We start from the raw sequence: 17,983 nt of genomic DNA, 5'->3' as shown, positions 1-17,983 counted from the left end.
TGTGCACATTCTATAAATGTTACTGGTTTTTTGTTTGTTTGTTTGTTTGTTTTGGATTTTGCTTCACTATTCACTATTAAAACTAAATACCTGAAAACTAAAATTCAGGAAATAATATGAGTTATACAAGCAAATTTTTACAAAGAGCTCAAAACGGTTTTAAACATGTACTATGTCTTATTACAATATTCTTGTAAGTAAACAGGAGCTATGTACCCCTATTTTACAATTGTGGAAATGCAAGCATAGAGATGTTACTTGTTCAAGGTCAGCCATCATTCAAAGGGCAGAGTCTAGGATCCTGACCCTGAGAATGAAGTGAAAAGAGGCACAAAACATTTATAAGTGTTTGTAGTTTAAATTAGACAGATTACCATGCTCACCCTGATTTCTTTTAAAAATATTACCCAAGCTTAAGTAGGTTTAATAAGCAACAGTAGGTGGCTTATTAAGTTTATAAGAGATATTGGTAAATTGGAAATATATTAAATCATTAAAAATCCACTGAAAAAGGTATCAGTTAGTTCACTATAATAAATATACTTCCTATGAATAAAGTTTTCTTTTTTCTAGACCAGTAAAAAAAATCTAAATGGAATTCATGACTAAAATGGATTTTCAGTTAATACCCTGGAAAGGAGTCAAAAAATCTTTCTGTCTTGCCCAGACATAAGTATGTAATGAATCAGTTGATGTACTGGGACTAATTTTAACATATGATCCACACCTATTTCAGAATAGGTTGCTAATACATAAAGCTGCCAGATTTTCCTGCTCAATGGACAAACACTTATGTTTATATGTAATTTTGTCTAAGCAAAAAGTGTTGTTTTAGAAATAAGGCACAAATTAAAAGAAAGCTGTTTCAAGATTTACCCACAAATAGAAGACTCAGTTAATCTTCTTATAATGTCCAATAAGGTGTTCTGTGAGTCTGCTGTGTTGCCTATTTTGCTATGGCTCTTGTTTTTAATTACCTTGGTAACTGAAATGCTTCGATTGCCGACTATGTGTAGACTTGGCTGTGATTTCCCAGGATTAACTTTAAAATGCTGTTAACACTCCATCTAGCTACTGTGTGCAGTCCCTTGTGAATAAGGAGAAGCTTTTATTGTAAAATCTATAATAAGAAATGAAAAATGGGTTTCAAGTTTTTCTTTATCCAGTCTTCAAAACATATCACATATTTATTTCTAATTTGTCTGGTTGTAGAATCAGAGACATTCTTTCAGAGTGCCTAGACATTTTAAATTAAATTCTAAAAATATTTAGCTAATACAAATGTCAAGTATATGGAAAGCATAAGAATACAAAAAATAAAAATCACTCCCATTGGTACCACATACAGAAATTTACATTTCTGTATATATTTAATATTAATAAAATTGTATTATAACTGTAGATAATGTTTTATATCTTATACAGTTCTCCATTTAACTATTTTTAAAAAATATAATTGTAATGGCTTCACATTATTTCGTATTATGAACATTACATAATTTATTTAAACTCCCCCCACTTTTTGTACATTAACGTATTTTCTGATTGTTCACTATTACTTTCAGTGCTGTAAACATCTTGGTTGGTGCATGAACTTTTGTATTCATCTCTGTTAATCTTTTAAAATACATTCCTTGTGATAGAATTACTATGTCAAAAGATATGAAACATTTTATTTTCTTTTTTTTTTTTTTTTTTTTTGTCTTTTTCGTGACCAGCACTCAGCCAGTGAGCGCACTGGCCATTCCTATATGGGATCCGAACCTGCGGCAGGACGCCGCGCTCCCAGCGCAGCACTCTACCAAGTGCGCCACGGGCTCGGCCCAAGATATGAAACATTTTAAAGATCTTTCCAACTCTTGCCCACTTACTTCCAGAAGTTTATACTAGTTGATTCTTCTACCTGTGTGTAAGGGAACATCTCAAGATTCTTTAGGTATCACTGAATATTTTAAAAGTATTAATAATGAACCTTTGACATTGTGATAGCTAGAAAAATTCTATCTCAGTACTATTTTAATTTCTGTTTCTTTGATCCTCAGTGAAGTCTAACAGTTCTTTATAGATTTATTAATTACTTGTATTTGCATTTTAAAAATTTCTCTGCTCATATTTTTCCCTCATTGATTTGTGAGAATTCTGTATGTTTGAAATATCTTATATTTATTTAATGTACTGTAACAATTATCAATAGCTTGACACTTGTAATTTGCATTTCCATTAAGCATTTTCCTATATATGTTTTAAATGTTATGTAATAAAAGCTATGAGTTTTGTTTATAATATTCTTTTTTTATGCATAGAAAGGCATTTCCCATCTTATGATAAATTAAACATTCACATATTTTTCTTAGTTTTTGTGCATCCTTTTCTAAACTTTCTTTAATCCACTTGGAATTTATTTTGATGTATTTGCAAAGTGTGATTTAACTTCTCTTTCCAAATAGCCAGTGTTCCTTCCCAATATCTGTTGAACTTTCCCACTTTACTTATCTGATTGTGATGTTTCCTTTTTCATGAATTAAACTATATCAGATTCAATTTTAGTGATATGTGCTTTTTTGTGTTGATCTGCCTATTTATCTTTTAGTAATTGGTGAACCAAGCCCCTATTATTTCGCTCTTTATCTAATTGTTTATCAATGATTGCTTTCCATTTATATTTTTATATGAACTTTAGAATAATTTTTCCAATTAAAAACATCTCAGTGAGATTTGATCTATTCATTAATATGGAAAGCATTGGTAACTTCCCCAAACAGAGTGTTCCCATTGAAGGATGTGGTAGGTCTTTTCTTTATTCACATTCTCTTTTATATTAATAATAGCCCATATCTTTCTTCATTCATTCATTTTCTTGGTGTTTTATGCTTGTCATGGTAAAGGTATCTGGAATCCCATTGTATCCTCTAATTGGTTATTTTAGCCAATAGTCCAGAACTTCACAAGTATTCTTCAGAATAGCAGACACTCTTGCTCTCTACACCAGATTTTAGTGAAGTGCGTGGGCGTAAGACTTCATAACAGCAATCTTATTTACATTGCTAAATAATAACACACTATTATTATACAGATAATAATTTAATAGTATTTAATATCATCATCATCATCATAAATAACAAATATAATAGCACATTATTTTTCTAATTTGATGAATTCCGTGTTTTCTTTCCACTTTTATATACATTTTCTTATACAGATTTGGTTCTCTTCCCACTTATAATAATACTATCTTTAGCTCCTTCTTCTAATTGTTATTTTTACACACATTGTTATTCTATCTTTTCTCCCATTATCACTATGTCATTAACAATTGGGTTCTTCTCTTAGGGTGCAACAAGTTCACTTTTAGTTACGGATGTAAAACTAGGTAGCTAAAATGATTATAGCATTGTCCAATGACAATAAGTTAGTGCTATCTTAGTCTTTTCTTGGTGTTGTAGAAGACGGTTGAAGGGGGAAAAAAGTAATATTTAATTTCCTACAGACTTTATTTTATACATAAGGCTGCAGCAAAGCTAGCTTAATGGAAACTGGTGTCACTCATATCGTGAGTAATGTGAGTACAAGAAATAATTTTTCCATAGTTAAATCAACTTTTTATCTTAATATCCAAAATGTAGAGAATGCTTTAAGTGAACTCTTATGATCTTGTAAAACCATATTTATTAACTTGAGAAGATGTCAGTGATTCATTATTTTTTAGAAAAAGCAGTTTGTTGAATGAAGAAATAGTACAATTAAATTTATGTAAAGAATAAATTTATTATACTTATTATACTTATATAACATCTAGAAAAACATATATACATGTGTGCAAAATTATAAACAGTAGTTATGTATAGGATATAGGATTACAGGTGATTTTTAAAACTATTTTTACTTATGCATATTTTTCTAATTTATCTGAAACAGGCATGTATTATTACCATGTGATGTAGATAAAAATTAACATGTTTTTAACAAAAAAAAAAAACCCTCAACTTTAGAAATATAGATAAATCACATTAGGTTAAAAGCATGTATCTAAGTATAGGAAAATACACTAGCTGCTTTCTAAGACAAGCCTGTGAATATTTTGAGCTTTCATTGAAAAGTTTGAATAGGTTTGGTAGACATATTGCCAACATAGAAATTCTCTCTGGGAAAGCATTCATAGTCCTCAGTATCTAAAGAACAACAAAATCCAGTTGCTCACCTCTGAGCTCTCCCTTAGTCCTATGAGACATATGTATTTAATTGGGTGTCTCACTACCAAAATAAGCGTATGGAAGAAATGTCTTCCTTTGTTCTATTACATTATCCTTTATGTTGAATCTTTCCATCTCTTTTGATAATTTTACCATTTGGTTTTTTTTAGTACAGTGCCTCAAGCGTCTACTTTTTCATTGCTTTAACCTTATCCTTAAATAAAGAGGTCACCTGGACTTTTTATAACATATTTTTCCAGAATTCTTTGACTTAATATAAATTAATGGGTTCTCCTTTTTGGCAGGAAGTTGCTATTTAAGTTTTGAGATTGTCAAAAGTACTTTGACTTTTAAACCTTTGCAGAGAGGAGAAAACCAACGGAACTCTTCTTTCTAACCCTTGAAAGCAGCTGAAATTGCAATGCAAATGATTTAGAGGGAAATACACATATTTTTAAAAGTATGTTTTAAGGGGTTTTGGTTCCATCTGAAGTGGTAAAGTATAATAATTGTACTATCACTATATCATAAACAAGCCATATTATCTGAGTTACCATAATTAGCTAAATTATGTTTGACACATTTCTTTGCATATGTACTTGATAAAAGTTTACATTCCACATGAGTTAAGACAGTCTGTATAATAACTTAATTTGACAGCAAGTCAATTCTTAACATTGAGTGACAGGAAAATCCATGGAGAAAATCTTCCGTGTATGATAATGTAGACTCTGTGCTCAAAGGCAAATTTAATTTGACCAGGAAAGTTTGTTTTAGTTACCCAGTCAGGTTTTGGTTTAGATCACTTCACTTGGATCTAAACTCAGCTTTTTTATCAGATCAAGAAAGAGCAACAATGGAAAATCTGAAGCCACAAAGGACTTTAATAGCCAGGTGATGTGTTCACAGGTGTTCTTTAATCAAAAGCTGATTCTCTTCTTAAAGGAACTCCTATTTCTGATTTTATTTTATTTTTTTCTTCTCAGAGAGGGGATTTATTTTGATTTCAGTGGTAGATGGTTATGACTGCCATCATTATCAACCTTTTTTTTTTTTTAATCACTGCCACTTCTTTCTTATGCATGTCTAGCTGTCAAATTATTTAATGGATGTTAATTGCTCTGACATAGAGTATTTCCAGGGGTTTTCGGGTCCTTCTCCAGGCTTTTACAAGCCACCAACTTTTCTTCACAAAACACACCCAGCTCCTTTCACTTCAGTTAAAATATTTATTTCATTTTCCCATACTCATCTTTAATATTTTCCTTCAACATATACTCAATATATGAAATATATTGAACACCTTTCAGTCAATTCAGTAGATTACCTCCTTCCCATTTTAAAAAATGAATTTAGGTAGGAGGAGAGAGTAGGATGAAAATTAAAAGTGTGAAGATTGATATGACCTTCTACCCCAGTGAGCTGTCACCAAGAATATAAGTACCCAGTGACCCATGCAGATCCTCTGAGGGAGCTCAACTGGCCTCTCAAACCTTTGGTTCCATGATTTTCCACTTCTCGGTGCTCATGCCCTTTCCTCTACTTGGAAGATTTCAGCCCCTCTCCCCATGTTTCTCCTTGTTAGCCTTACTCAAGGGCTCATTTCTAATTGTTTCCCTTTTCACCACCTTTCCAGATTTCTGTCACTAACTGACCTCCTTTTCCCTTCCTCTAAGTTCCTTAGTGACTTCTTTAAAGGATGTGAAACATGACAGAAGTATCATCTACCTTGGACAAGTCCATTTTAAGAAATCTGGAATCCTAGACTTCAAATTTATATGTATGGTTATTTTCTGCCTGAAGTTTATTTTCTGAGGATCACTCTATTTCTCCTCCTTATCATATTTTGGCCACTTTAGGCTGTTAAAATGTGTGTGTATGTGTACTTTGTCAGAGTACTGCTGCTAGAACTAGTAGTAGGATGCAGATGATAAATTGTTGATTAACATGAAGCAGAGGCTTTTTTAGGGTAAGGAGCACAATCAGAAGTAATTTTATAATTCAAGATATTTACAGTGATATTTTAGTTGGAGATGGGTACCCTGATTTTTATTTGGAAGGAAGAGGTTAAAACACTTGAGAGAAAAAACACTAATGTTGATTATTAAGGATAATAAAACTTTGATTTCTGTTATATGAGTGTAAAGAAAAATAAAGGAATATATGTATATGTGTGTGTATGTTTGTATATGTAATGTGTATACGTATTTGCATATATATAGGTGTTCATGGTAAGTATAAGATGGAATGCTTTTAAACAGGAACATTGAAGGTTATTTGAAATAACATAAATCAATTTTCTTTCAATTTTGTTAGCAGGTTAATAAGCCACGTCATGAAGAATATCTTTTTCAGGAAAAAATTTAGAGTAGTCTTAAAAAAACACTCATTAATGTATATTTTCCTGTTATCATGCATACAGTTCCTTCCTGAAATTTCTTTTAGTTTTATCGCTACAAAACAGTCACACTAAAACAGATCTGGCAAATACTTTAAAGGGAAAAAAACAAAATATAGAAACTAAAGAAACAAAAATCCACAGAAACAGAAAAAAATACTATATTTCATTATTTTAACAGATTTTAAAATGCATAAGCACTTTGATAAGCTCTATTTTACATAGGATTTACTGGTTTTCAAAGTATATAATGCAACAAAAAACTGAACCTAGCTTCTTTTTTTCTTGTTCATTGGAGCTATCACATCTCATCTATCAGACCACTAAGTAGAATTTTAAAAGTGGGGTACTCTCTCACGCCCAAGGACCATGTAATTAGCATATGAATGTGTAACGGATTGTTTGAAGTAACAATTAAGGGAACAATACATAAAGGAACTGAAGAGAGATTAACAACACCTGGGAATCTTGTATTGAAAAAGCTTTCTTAATGTAATTAAAAACCAAGGACAAATGCTCATTGTGTAGTGATAAAGCCCTACAAGGAAGGCTAAAATCTGTTCATATTTTCCTATCATCCTTTAGAATGAATCATTAAAACAAGAGCTTACTGTTTTATTTAACTCAACGGAATATTTGTTAACTGTAGGTTTTCTATGGTATCTGATCTTCTGAAGTCATCAAAATGCATTTATATGCTAAAAATGTTTTACATTTTTATGGCATTTATATTTAAAATATATAAAAGATGACAACAAATCTTTTCCCTATGGTCAGTGCAAAGTTTCAGAGGAAAATTCCAGTTGATTGCCAGGTCAAATCAAGTATAGAGTCAATTCTCCTTAATTTATTTGTTCAAATACTCCTACTGGTGAACCTCTAGCCCACTGTACTATTTGCTTTGTTCTTTGTTTCTCTTGAAAGCATACATACTATAGGCATCCCTGCTCAGGCAGAGCAACTTAGGAGAGTAACCAATAGCTCAGGATTGTTAGGAATCCTTGATATTGGGAACGAATCAGTAGAGTAGGATGTAGGAGCCATGCATTATAATTTCCATTTTTATCACTTACTACCTGTACAAACCACTTACATTTCTTGGGCATAAGTTGCCTTACCTCTAAAATGGAATTATTTTTTTCTAGACTGTTAAAATTCTGAGTCAAATGATCTCTTAAAGCCCTTTCTAACATCCAGTTGCATATATCTCTTTATCATGAAGAAACACTTGTCCCCAGAATTTAATTTAAATTAATTTAGTCCTAAATATTTGCTATTTTATTGGACAACTCTATTTGGAAAATAAATTGTGAATCTAATATTTCATTTTCAGGTAGAAAAAAATATATATGTGTGAATATTCATGGCACCATTATTTATAATAATAGCCCGAAAGTAGAAACAACCCAAGTAACTATTGATTGATAAATGGATAAATAAAGTGGTATACCCATAGTCAAAACTAAAATTGCAACAGGCAAAGTTGAACAGGCAAGGAATACTTTATTCAAAGCTATTGCAATAAGGGAGAGAAGCCAGACCAAGTCTGAACTCAACTTGTATGAAGCAGAGGGTGTAAGATTTTTTAAGGGCTGGGGTGAACTGGTGGAAAAGTACTACAGGATATCAAGGGGAAGTCATAAGCTGTCTGTGTTTGCTAATTGACTTTATCCAAAGAAAAAGGATATGATAAGAGGTAGTTTTTGCAACTTAGAGCAAGGTGCCCCACTGAAGTTAGGCTCCTACCATCCCACCAAAACTGGGAGATAAGGATGCTATCTCCTTCTTTGACAATTACATTTCAAAGAGGTGGTTTCTAGGTCATTGCAAAGTACATTTCTGGGTCATAAAACTGTTAGGTGGCTAATAAAAAGATTTACATCTCAAAGGGAAAAAATTTAGAATTACACCATTTCTAATGAAGGAAATGCTGTAAGAAAGGGGAGGTTTGGGACCTAGAGTCAGGAAGAAGCATTTCTAAAGTTTAGTCAAGCTGAGGGAAACTTGAAGGATGTTTTGGTCACCATGCAGTAGAATATTCTTGGGCAGTAAAAAAGAATGAAGTATTGATACATGCTGCACCATGGATAAACCTTGAAAGCATTACGCAGAGTGAAAGAAGCCAGTCACGAAAAGCCTTATATTGTATGATTTTGTTTATATGAAATGTCCAGAATAGCCCAATCTACATAAACTAATTAGATTAGTGGTTTCCTAGAGCCAGGGAGTGGGATGGGATTGAGTGTGGCAGCTAAAGAGTGTGGGGTTTCTTTTTGGGGGGTGATAAAGATGTTCTAAAATTGCTTATAAGGATGGTTGTGCAACTCTCTAAATACACTAAAAAGTCATTGAATTGTACACTTGAATGGGTGAACTGTATGATATGGAAACTGTATTTCAATAAAACTATTGTAAAAAAAACAAATATGTTAAAATGTGCTACATGGTCAATGAAATATTTACCTAGACATATGGGTAAAGAAAAATTTTTAAACAAAAACAAAACCTTGTTTCTCTAAAGTAGTTTTGGCTTTGAATAATCTATGGATTCTGAATGTGCATTTCTGATAGCTGGCCTGCCTTATAGTTTTAAAAAATAATTTAACAGTCATTTATTACCATGTTGTACTAATCATAACATGGAATAGAGGAAAATTATTTCTAAAATGTCTTTGAGATATTTGCATCCCTGAAATTGAGAACTGTAAATAAAGAGAAACAATGGAATAGAGAGAAAAGGAAGAAAGTTTCTTTTCCCTACTGATGAGAAAAAAAAAATATATATATATATATATGTATAAATGAGGTAAAGAAATATTTGCATTCAAATGAAAGCTATTTTGACAGAACCCCAGTTTATGAATGGGTAATCTTCCACAAGTTCATTTGTAAACTAGCTATTTGCAGCCTTCTCTATTGAAACTGTTCTATCAACACTGATCAAGTTCCAAACCTAGCCCACAAGATTTATTTTATCCACAATGTAGCTGAAATGGAGTACTAAGGTTACTTCAGTCTGAGATTAAGGGTTAATGGCACAGGAAGGAGGAGGAGAAATCGTTAACATCCCATTTCTTGGGTGCAGAGCATGGCTCCAGGCAAAATTTTGAATTATGCAGAGTGTGACTTTGGCTTCCACCCATCTTCCTTTCTGTGTTCTAGATTAGACACTCTCTCTCTCTCTGGGTCATGACCTTTCTGATACCCTAAGCTTCCCACTGCATTACCTCACTTAAGCATCTCTGTGCCTCCATAGAACAAGTTCACTTACACTGTCTAAGTAACCTTTCTCCCAGATAATATACAGACATTTAAATTCCAGTTTTCTCAAGGCAGCCAATTTCATTTTGCATTAGAAGGGAAGCACATTTTGAAAGCGTGATAACCTCTGGGTCTCCCAGAAGCACTTACAGATAAAACTGGGTTGTAAACCCAGAAGTATATTTAAACAATAAGGTATTAGACTTAGGAAATGTTAGGGAAAATTTGGAGGTACGTCAAGCTGTCCTTTCTGACCCCAGTCTCTCTTTGGGATGAACCCCTCTAAGTTGCTCCTGCTTTACCCAGGTATTTGCTTTGTCACTGCCTGACTTCAGCATTCTTTCAATGTACCCCCTAAAATTTTCACTAATTACCAGAACAGTAGCATTGGATTCTAAAATGGTGGTGGTTGGGGTTGAGGGGAGACATTGAGAAGACGATATGGAAAGGAGTGATCAAGAACTATTTATGGTATGAATGATTTGGGCAACTTATGTTTTTAATTTTGGACAAATTTTTCTACACATTGATCACTTGTTTTTTTGGTTGTAGATTGGGCTTATGGATACTATAGACAACAGAGAAAACTTGTTGAAGAGATTGGCTGGTCCTATACAGGTAAACACATTATTATACAATAAGATTCAGCAGGAACTTTTATTGTTTTTGAATTTATTTTTTTGTGTATGAGAAGAAACTTTGTAGCTCAGCACATCATTTTAAGCTAGCTACAAGGATGATCGGTAATATTAATTAATAAAATATATCAAAAACTAAATGATTTCTAGCTCACTTTCCATAAACAAATTTTAGAGTTATAACATATTGATATGAGACAGAGCTGCATTTGAATCCCAGGCCTGCTGTTGGCTACATCTCCTTGGGAAATATGCATAACCTACCTGAGGCCTAGTTTTTCTTTTTAATGTGAAAGGAGGGACTGCTCTGAGCATTAAATAAGATGAATGAAGTGTAAAGCACTTGGCACAGAGCCTCCTTCTAAATAAAAGCTCTCAATAAATGTTACCTGCTATTGTTATGATCATGCTAGTAATTATTTTTATTCATTTAACAAATATTGATGGGATTCTTGCTCTCAGAAGGAGCTTTCTTCTGAATTACTATGGCTGAGTTCATTGTAGTCAGAGTCTAAAATAATATTGTTGGATTACCAAATTTGGTTTAGAACACTGTGAATATCTGAAGTTAGCTTGAAATAGTTACTACCAGAATTGTGATCAGAAACCATAGGGGAGAGGAGAAGCTCTAGGCCTGATTGGAAGAACATGGGTGGAATTTGGATGAACCAAGACATTCCTAGTGACCATCTGGGATAGAGTTGAGCATTAGAGTTGGTACTCATTAGAAATAAGATTAGGTTGATAAAATGGAATCAGATTAGAATAGCTTTACCATGATTCTGGTCAATTTGGAGTTTATTTTGTAGGTAAAGCACAGCAGCACATTGAATTTTGTAAATAGGCATGCATTTTCTTTCTCTTTTAAATTCTTACTTTAAAAGTAGTAAATATTCATTGTAGAAAGTTTAGAAAATATATTCAAGCACAAAGAAGAGTAAAAGTCACTCTTTACTCCCTTCAGTGATATATACTAAAAAAATTATTATAGTACAATCTTCACTGTCTTAGGTTTGTATATTTTATACATCGAGTTATACATCCAGTTTGGTCTTGATATTATTTTTGAGCATTTCCCCATTTTTAAAATTGTAACATAGTTGATTGTTCTTATCTGTGGGGTACAGAGTTGAATATCATTACCTGTGTGCAATATGTGATGCTCAAATCAAGATAATTGGTATATTCAACATTATACCATGTAATCGTTTTTTGTGGCCCTTTAACAGTTCCTCCCTTAACTCTTTCTCCTTCCCCCTTTCCCACCTCTGGTAACCTCAGTTCTGTTCTCTTCTTTTGGCACTTTAACATATTTTGTGATTGTTGTATCTTTGTTTTTTAAAATTTACTTGTTTATTTTTTAGCCCCCACTTATGAGTGAGGGCATGTGGTATTTCTGTTTCTGTGCCTGGCTTATTTCACTTAACATGGTTTTCTCTAAGTTCATCCATATTGCTGTGAATGGCAGAATTTCATTCTTTTTTATGGCTGAGTAGTATTCCATTGTGTATATATAACACATTTTTGTTATCCAGTTGTTCATCAGTGGATATTTAGATTGATTCCAACTCTTGGCTATTGTAAATAGAGTTGCAATAAACATGAGAGTGCAGGCATCCCTTTGACATGATGATTTCTATTCCTTTGGGTATATACCCAGCAGTGAGAGCATTTCCCCATTTTAATGATGATTTCTGCTGATCATAATTCTTAATGTCAAAAGACTAACAGTCCATTGAATAAATGTTTTATTATTTAAGCATTCCCTTATTTTAGGATATTTAACTTTCTAAAAGCAATTACAGGTAAATGAATAGACATACAGATATGTACTTAAATGTAATTTTATGATTTATTTTCTAGAGAATCCTTGATATGCAATTACTGAGTAGAAAAAAATAAATACTTTTTAGACTCAATGCACACAAACTAAATGCTTTCTAGAGAGGTTACACTAATCTCTAGTGTAAATGAGTGACTACCCCACTGAATACAAGCCAGAATTGCTGATTGTCACTTTGAAAATCTTTTCTAATTTGACAAGTTAAAAAAATAACATTTTGTTGCTTAAATTTGCTTTTGTTTGATTGCCACTGAAGTCAAGATTATAAATTTTTTAAGCCATTGTTACACTGTGTCTGTGAAATAAGTTAAATTAGAACATAAAAATAATCAAGATGTTCATCAGAGGAGGAAAACTGGACCAATTAAGGCATATCTATATGGTGGATAAGTGTGCAGATGGATACTATAAATAAGTAGATCAGTGTGATATTGTATGGAAAGCCTGCCTTTAATTTACTCATTTATAATAATGATCTATAAATGTATGAAGTACTATTTTTTGTTGTTTTGAATCCTGAGAAATATATAAAAACAAAAATTATCCATAATCTTACCCCATTTTTAATTAAGTGTAATTCTTTCTTCTCTTTTCTTTTTTTATCTTGCTATCACATACCCAATGTAATAAACATCCTCAAACTCTATTTACTTCAGCAATACTTTTTTCAGGGGAAAAAGGGGGCTTTAATAAAAAAAGTTGTTGAATTAAAGGGTCTGAATGTTTACAATATTAATAAATATGGTCAAATTAATTTCATAAAATTGCATTACATTTACATGTTTCCCCAAATTTTACTAACATTAATTTTAAAAATTTAGTTAATTTGATTGGCAAAAAATGGAATCTTATCTTAAATTTGCATTTTCCTGATTATTTAATTTTTTCAATTACCCCAAACAACAGGGCCTAGGATAGGGTTTTGGGGAGACATATGGTAAATAAATACAGCCTGGGGAAATGGCTGAGTAGGAATGATAGATGTGAAGAACTTATGTAAAAAAATTAATGTTACTTGTGTTTCTCCTTAACACTTTCATTTGTGTTTTTATTTTATTATTTTGTTATTTTATTTTAATTTATCAATACCAAATGTAGTTGATTTTTGTGTCCCTTTACCAATTCCTTTTTCCCCTCTCCCTCTCATTTCTCCTCCCACCATCTACATTATATCTGTTCACTTATCTTAACAAGTTCAAGAAATTGTTGTGATTGTTGTATCTTCTTCCCTGCCCCCTCTGCCACTGTTTCTATATTTATTTGTTTATTTATTTTTAGCTCCCATAAATAAGTGAGAACATGTGGTATTTCACTTTCTGTGCATGACTTATTTCACTTAATATAGTTTTTTCTAAGTCCATCCATGTTGCTGCGAATGGTAGTATTTCATTCTTTTTTATAGCAGTGTAGTATTCCATTGTGTAGATATACCACATTTTCTTATCCACTCATCTGATGATGGACATTTGGGCTGGTTCCAACCATTGGCTATTGTAAATAGTGCTGCAATAAACATTGGAGTACAGGCATCCCTTCAGCATGATGATTTCCATTCCTCTGGGTATATTCCCAGCAGTGGGATTGCTGGATCATATGGTAGACCTATCTGTAATTGATTTAGGAATCTCCATACCATTTTCTGTAAAGACTGCACCATTTTTCAGTCCCACGAACAATATATGAGGGTTCCTTTTTCTCCGTAACCTCACCAGCATTTATCATTTTCAGTCTTTTGAATATTAACCATCTTAACTAGAGTGAGATGGTATCTCAGTGAGGTTTTGATTGCATTTCTTGAATTCTGAGTGATGTTGAGCATTTTTTCATGTGTCTGTTGGCCATTCATATATCTTCCTTTGAGAAATGCCTGTTCAGCTCCTTTACCTATTTTTGCTGTAAAGTTGTTTGAGTTTCTTGTATATTCTGGACATTAATCCTTTGTCAGATGTATATTTTGCAAACATTTTCTCCCACTCCGTGGGTTGTCTTTTCACTCAGTTAATTATTCCTTTTGCTGCGCAGAAGACTTTTACTTTGATATAATCCCATTTGTTTATTTTTTCCTTTGATTGCCTGTGCTTTTTGGGTCGTTTTCATGATGTCTGTATACAATCCTAATACCTGAAGTGTTTCCCCTATGTTTTCTTTAAGGAGTTTTATTGTTTCACAGTGTATATTTAATTCTTTAATCCATTTTGAGTTGATTTTGGTATATGGTGAGAGGTGTGCATCTAGTTTCGTTCTCCTGCATATGAATACCCAGTTTTCCCTGCACTATTTGCTGAAAAGACAGTCTATTCCCCAGTGCGTTGACTTGGTGCTTTCGTCAAAGATCAGATGACTGTAGGTGTATGGGTTGATTTCTGGATTCTCTATTCTATTCCATTGATCCATGTGTCTGTTCTTATGCCAGTACCATGCTGTTTTGGTTATTATAACTTTGTAGTATAGTTTAAAGTCATGTAGTGTTATGCCTCCAGCTTTTTTTTTCCCCCCCTCAGGATTGCTTTGGCTATTCATGGTGTTTTGTTATTCCATATAAATGTTAGAATAGTTTTTTTCCATTTCAGAGAAAAATGTCATTGTAATTTCGATGGCAATTGCATTGAATCTGTAGGTCACTTTTGGTAGAATGGACATTTTCACAATGTTAATTCTTCCAATCCAAGAGCATGGGATATCTTTCCATCTTCTTGTGTCCTCTTTAATTTCTCTCAACAGTGGTTTGTAGTTCTCATCATAGAGATTTTTCACATCCTTGGTTAACTTTATTCCTAAGTATTTTATTTTTTTGGTGGCTATTGTAAATTGGCTAGGTTTCTTGATTTCTTTTTCTGCCTGTTTACTGTTGGAGTATAGAAATGCTACTGATTTTTGTGTGTTGATTTTGTATCCTGCAACTTTGCTGAAATCTTTTATCACCTCTAAGAGTTTTTTTGCAGAGGCTTTTGGCTGTTCGGTAGATACGATCATATCATCTACAAACAGGGACAGTTCAACTTCATTTTTCTGATCTGGATGCCCTTTATTTCCTTCTCTTCTCAGATTGCTCTGGCTAGTACTTCCAACACTATGTTGAATAGGAGTAGTGAGAGTGGGCATCCATGTCTAGCTCCTGGTCTTAAGGGAAAAGCTGCCATTCAGGATGATATTGGCAGTGGGCTTAAGATGTGTGGTTTTAATTGTGTTGAGATATTTTCAATCTATACCTAACTTGTAGAGAGTCTTTATTATGAACGAATGCTGAATTTTGTATAATGCTTTTTCAGCGTCTATAGAGATGATCATATGGTCTTTGTCTTTGACTTTATTGATGTGGTATATCACATTTATTGATTTGCATTATGTTGAACTAACCTTGCATCCCTGGGATGAATCCCACTTGCTCATGGTGTATGATTTTGTGTATGTGTTGCTGTAGTCTATTAGCTAGTATGTTATTGAGGATTTTTGCATCTATATTCATCAATGATATTGGCCCATAGTTTTCTTTTGTTGTTGTATCTTTGTCTGGTTTGGGTATCAGGGTGATGTTTGCCTCATAGAATGAGTTTGGGAGAATGGCCTCTGTTTCAATCTTTTGAAATAGTTTGTGGAGAACTGGTGTCAATTCCTCTTTGGAGGTTTGGCAGAATTCTGCACTGAATCCATCTGGTCCTGGGCTTTTCTTTGTTGGGAGCCTTCTGATTACAGCTTCAATCTCTTTCATTGTTATTGGTCTGTTCAGATTTTTTATATCTTCTTGGCTCAGTTTTGGTGGTTTGTGAATGTCCAGAAATTTATCCATTTCCTCCAGATTTTCAAATTTGTTGGCATATAGTAGTTTATAGTAGTCTCCAATGATTCCTTGTACTTCTGAGGTATCAGTCATAGTATCACCTTTTTCATTTCTAATTTTTAAAAATTTTTGTATTCTCTTCTTTTTTTAGTTAGCATTGCTAATGGTTTGTCAGTTTTATTTCTCTTTTCAAAAAACCAAGATTTGGTTCATTGATCTTTTGCATCGCTTTTTGGGTTTCTATTTCATTAAGTTCTGCTCTGATCTTAATTATTTCTTTCCATCTGCTAACTTTGGGCTTGGTTTGTTCTTGTTTTTCTAGTTCTTTAAGGTGAAGTGTTAGGTTGCTTACTTGCCATCTTTACATTCTTCTGAAATAAGCATTTAATGCAATAAATTTCCCCCTTAGTACTGCTTTTGCAGTATCCCACAGGTTTTGGTATGATGTGTCATTATTTTCATTAGTTTCAATAAATTTTTTGATTTCCTGTTTAATTTCTTCTTGGACCCATATGTTACTTAATTTCCATGTGTTTGTATAGTTTCTAGAGTTTCATTTGTTATTGATTTCTAATTTTAATCCACTGTGATCTGAAAAAATACATAGAATAATTCCAATTTTTTTGAATTTGTTGAGACTTGATTTATGACCTTACATGTGGTCTATCCTGGAGAATGTTCCATGTGCTGATGAGAAGATTGAATATTCTGCAGTTGTTGGATGGAAAGTTCTGTAGATATCTGCCAAGTCCAATTGGTCTAAAGTGTTGTTTAGATCTTGTGTTTCTCTGTTGACTTTTTGCCTAGATGGTCTGTTCAATATTGAGAGTGGGTCATTCAGGTCCCCTGCTATTATGGTATTAGTGTCTACCTCATTCTTTAAGTCTAATAGTGTTTGCTTTATAAATCTGGCTGCTCCAAAATTGGGTGTGTATATATTTATGACTGTTATGTCTTCTTGATGGATGGTTCCTTTTATCATTATATAGTGGCCTTCTTTATAGTTTTTGGTTTAAAGTCTATTTTATCTGATATAAGAATAGCTACTCAGGTTCGTTTTTCATTTCTATTTGCATGGTATATCTTTTTCCAACCTTTATCTCTCAGTCTATGTGTTTCTTTATAGGTGAGGTGAGTCTCTTAAAGGCAGCATATAGTTGGTTCCACCTTTTTAATCCAGTCAGTCAGTCTGTGTCTTTTGAGTAGGGAATTTAATCTTTTTACATTAAGAGTTGTTACTGAAAGGTGTTGATTTACTCCTAGCATTTTACTGACTTTTGTTTGGATGTCTTAAGTATCTTTTGTTCCTTTCTTTCTGATTTGCTCTTTGTCTTCTGTATTTGTTGGTTTCTTGGGTGGTGGATAAACTTTTTTTTCTCTTTATCATTAGCATTTTTAATTTATTAGTGGGTTTTGTTCTTTCTTGAGTATTTATGGCAGTGGTTGTTTTTTAGGTACCTAACCCAGTACTCCCTTGAGAATTTCCTGTAAGGCTGGTCATGTGGTAGTAAACTCCTGCAGTTTTTGTTTGTCTGAGAAATATACTATTTGTCCTTCATTTTGGAAGGATAGCCTTGCTGGGTAAAGTATTCTTGGCTTGCAATTTTTGTCTTTTAGTATTTTGAATATATCATCCCATTCTTTTTCTGATAAAAAAAAGTCTTATGTTAGTCTGATTGGGGCTCCCTTATAGGTGACTTGACATTTCTCTCTTGCAGCTTTTAAGATTCTCTCTTTGTCTTTGAGTTTTGCCAATTTGACTGTAACATGTCTTGGAGAGGACCTTTTTGAGTTGAATATGTTTGGGGATCTTTGAGCCTCCTGAAGCTGAAGACCTGTGTCTTTCCCAATACCAGGAACTTTTCTGCCATATTT

The 17,983-nt window shown here is 32.9% G+C and overlaps 1 protein-coding gene across 1 annotated transcript in view; it reads left to right on the top strand.

Annotated features, from left to right (window-relative positions):
* The first annotated feature begins 909 nt into the window (after window positions 1–909).
* Window positions 910–17,983, top strand: part of PTPRZ1 (protein tyrosine phosphatase receptor type Z1) — a 132,867-nt gene continuing 115,793 nt past the window's right edge. Inside the window, exons 1-2 of the mRNA XM_063101031.1 lie at window positions 910–1,021; window positions 10,402–10,467. Of these exons, the coding sequence (XP_062957101.1) occupies window positions 910–1,021; window positions 10,402–10,467 (178 nt within the window). The remainder of the gene's footprint in view (window positions 1,022–10,401; window positions 10,468–17,983) is intronic.

Source organism: Cynocephalus volans, chromosome 6 (assembly GCF_027409185.1).
Source record: "Cynocephalus volans isolate mCynVol1 chromosome 6, mCynVol1.pri, whole genome shotgun sequence".
NCBI classification, from domain to species: Eukaryota; Metazoa; Chordata; class Mammalia; order Dermoptera; family Cynocephalidae; genus Cynocephalus; species Cynocephalus volans.
This window is presented reverse-complemented; position numbering and strand designations above follow the sequence as displayed.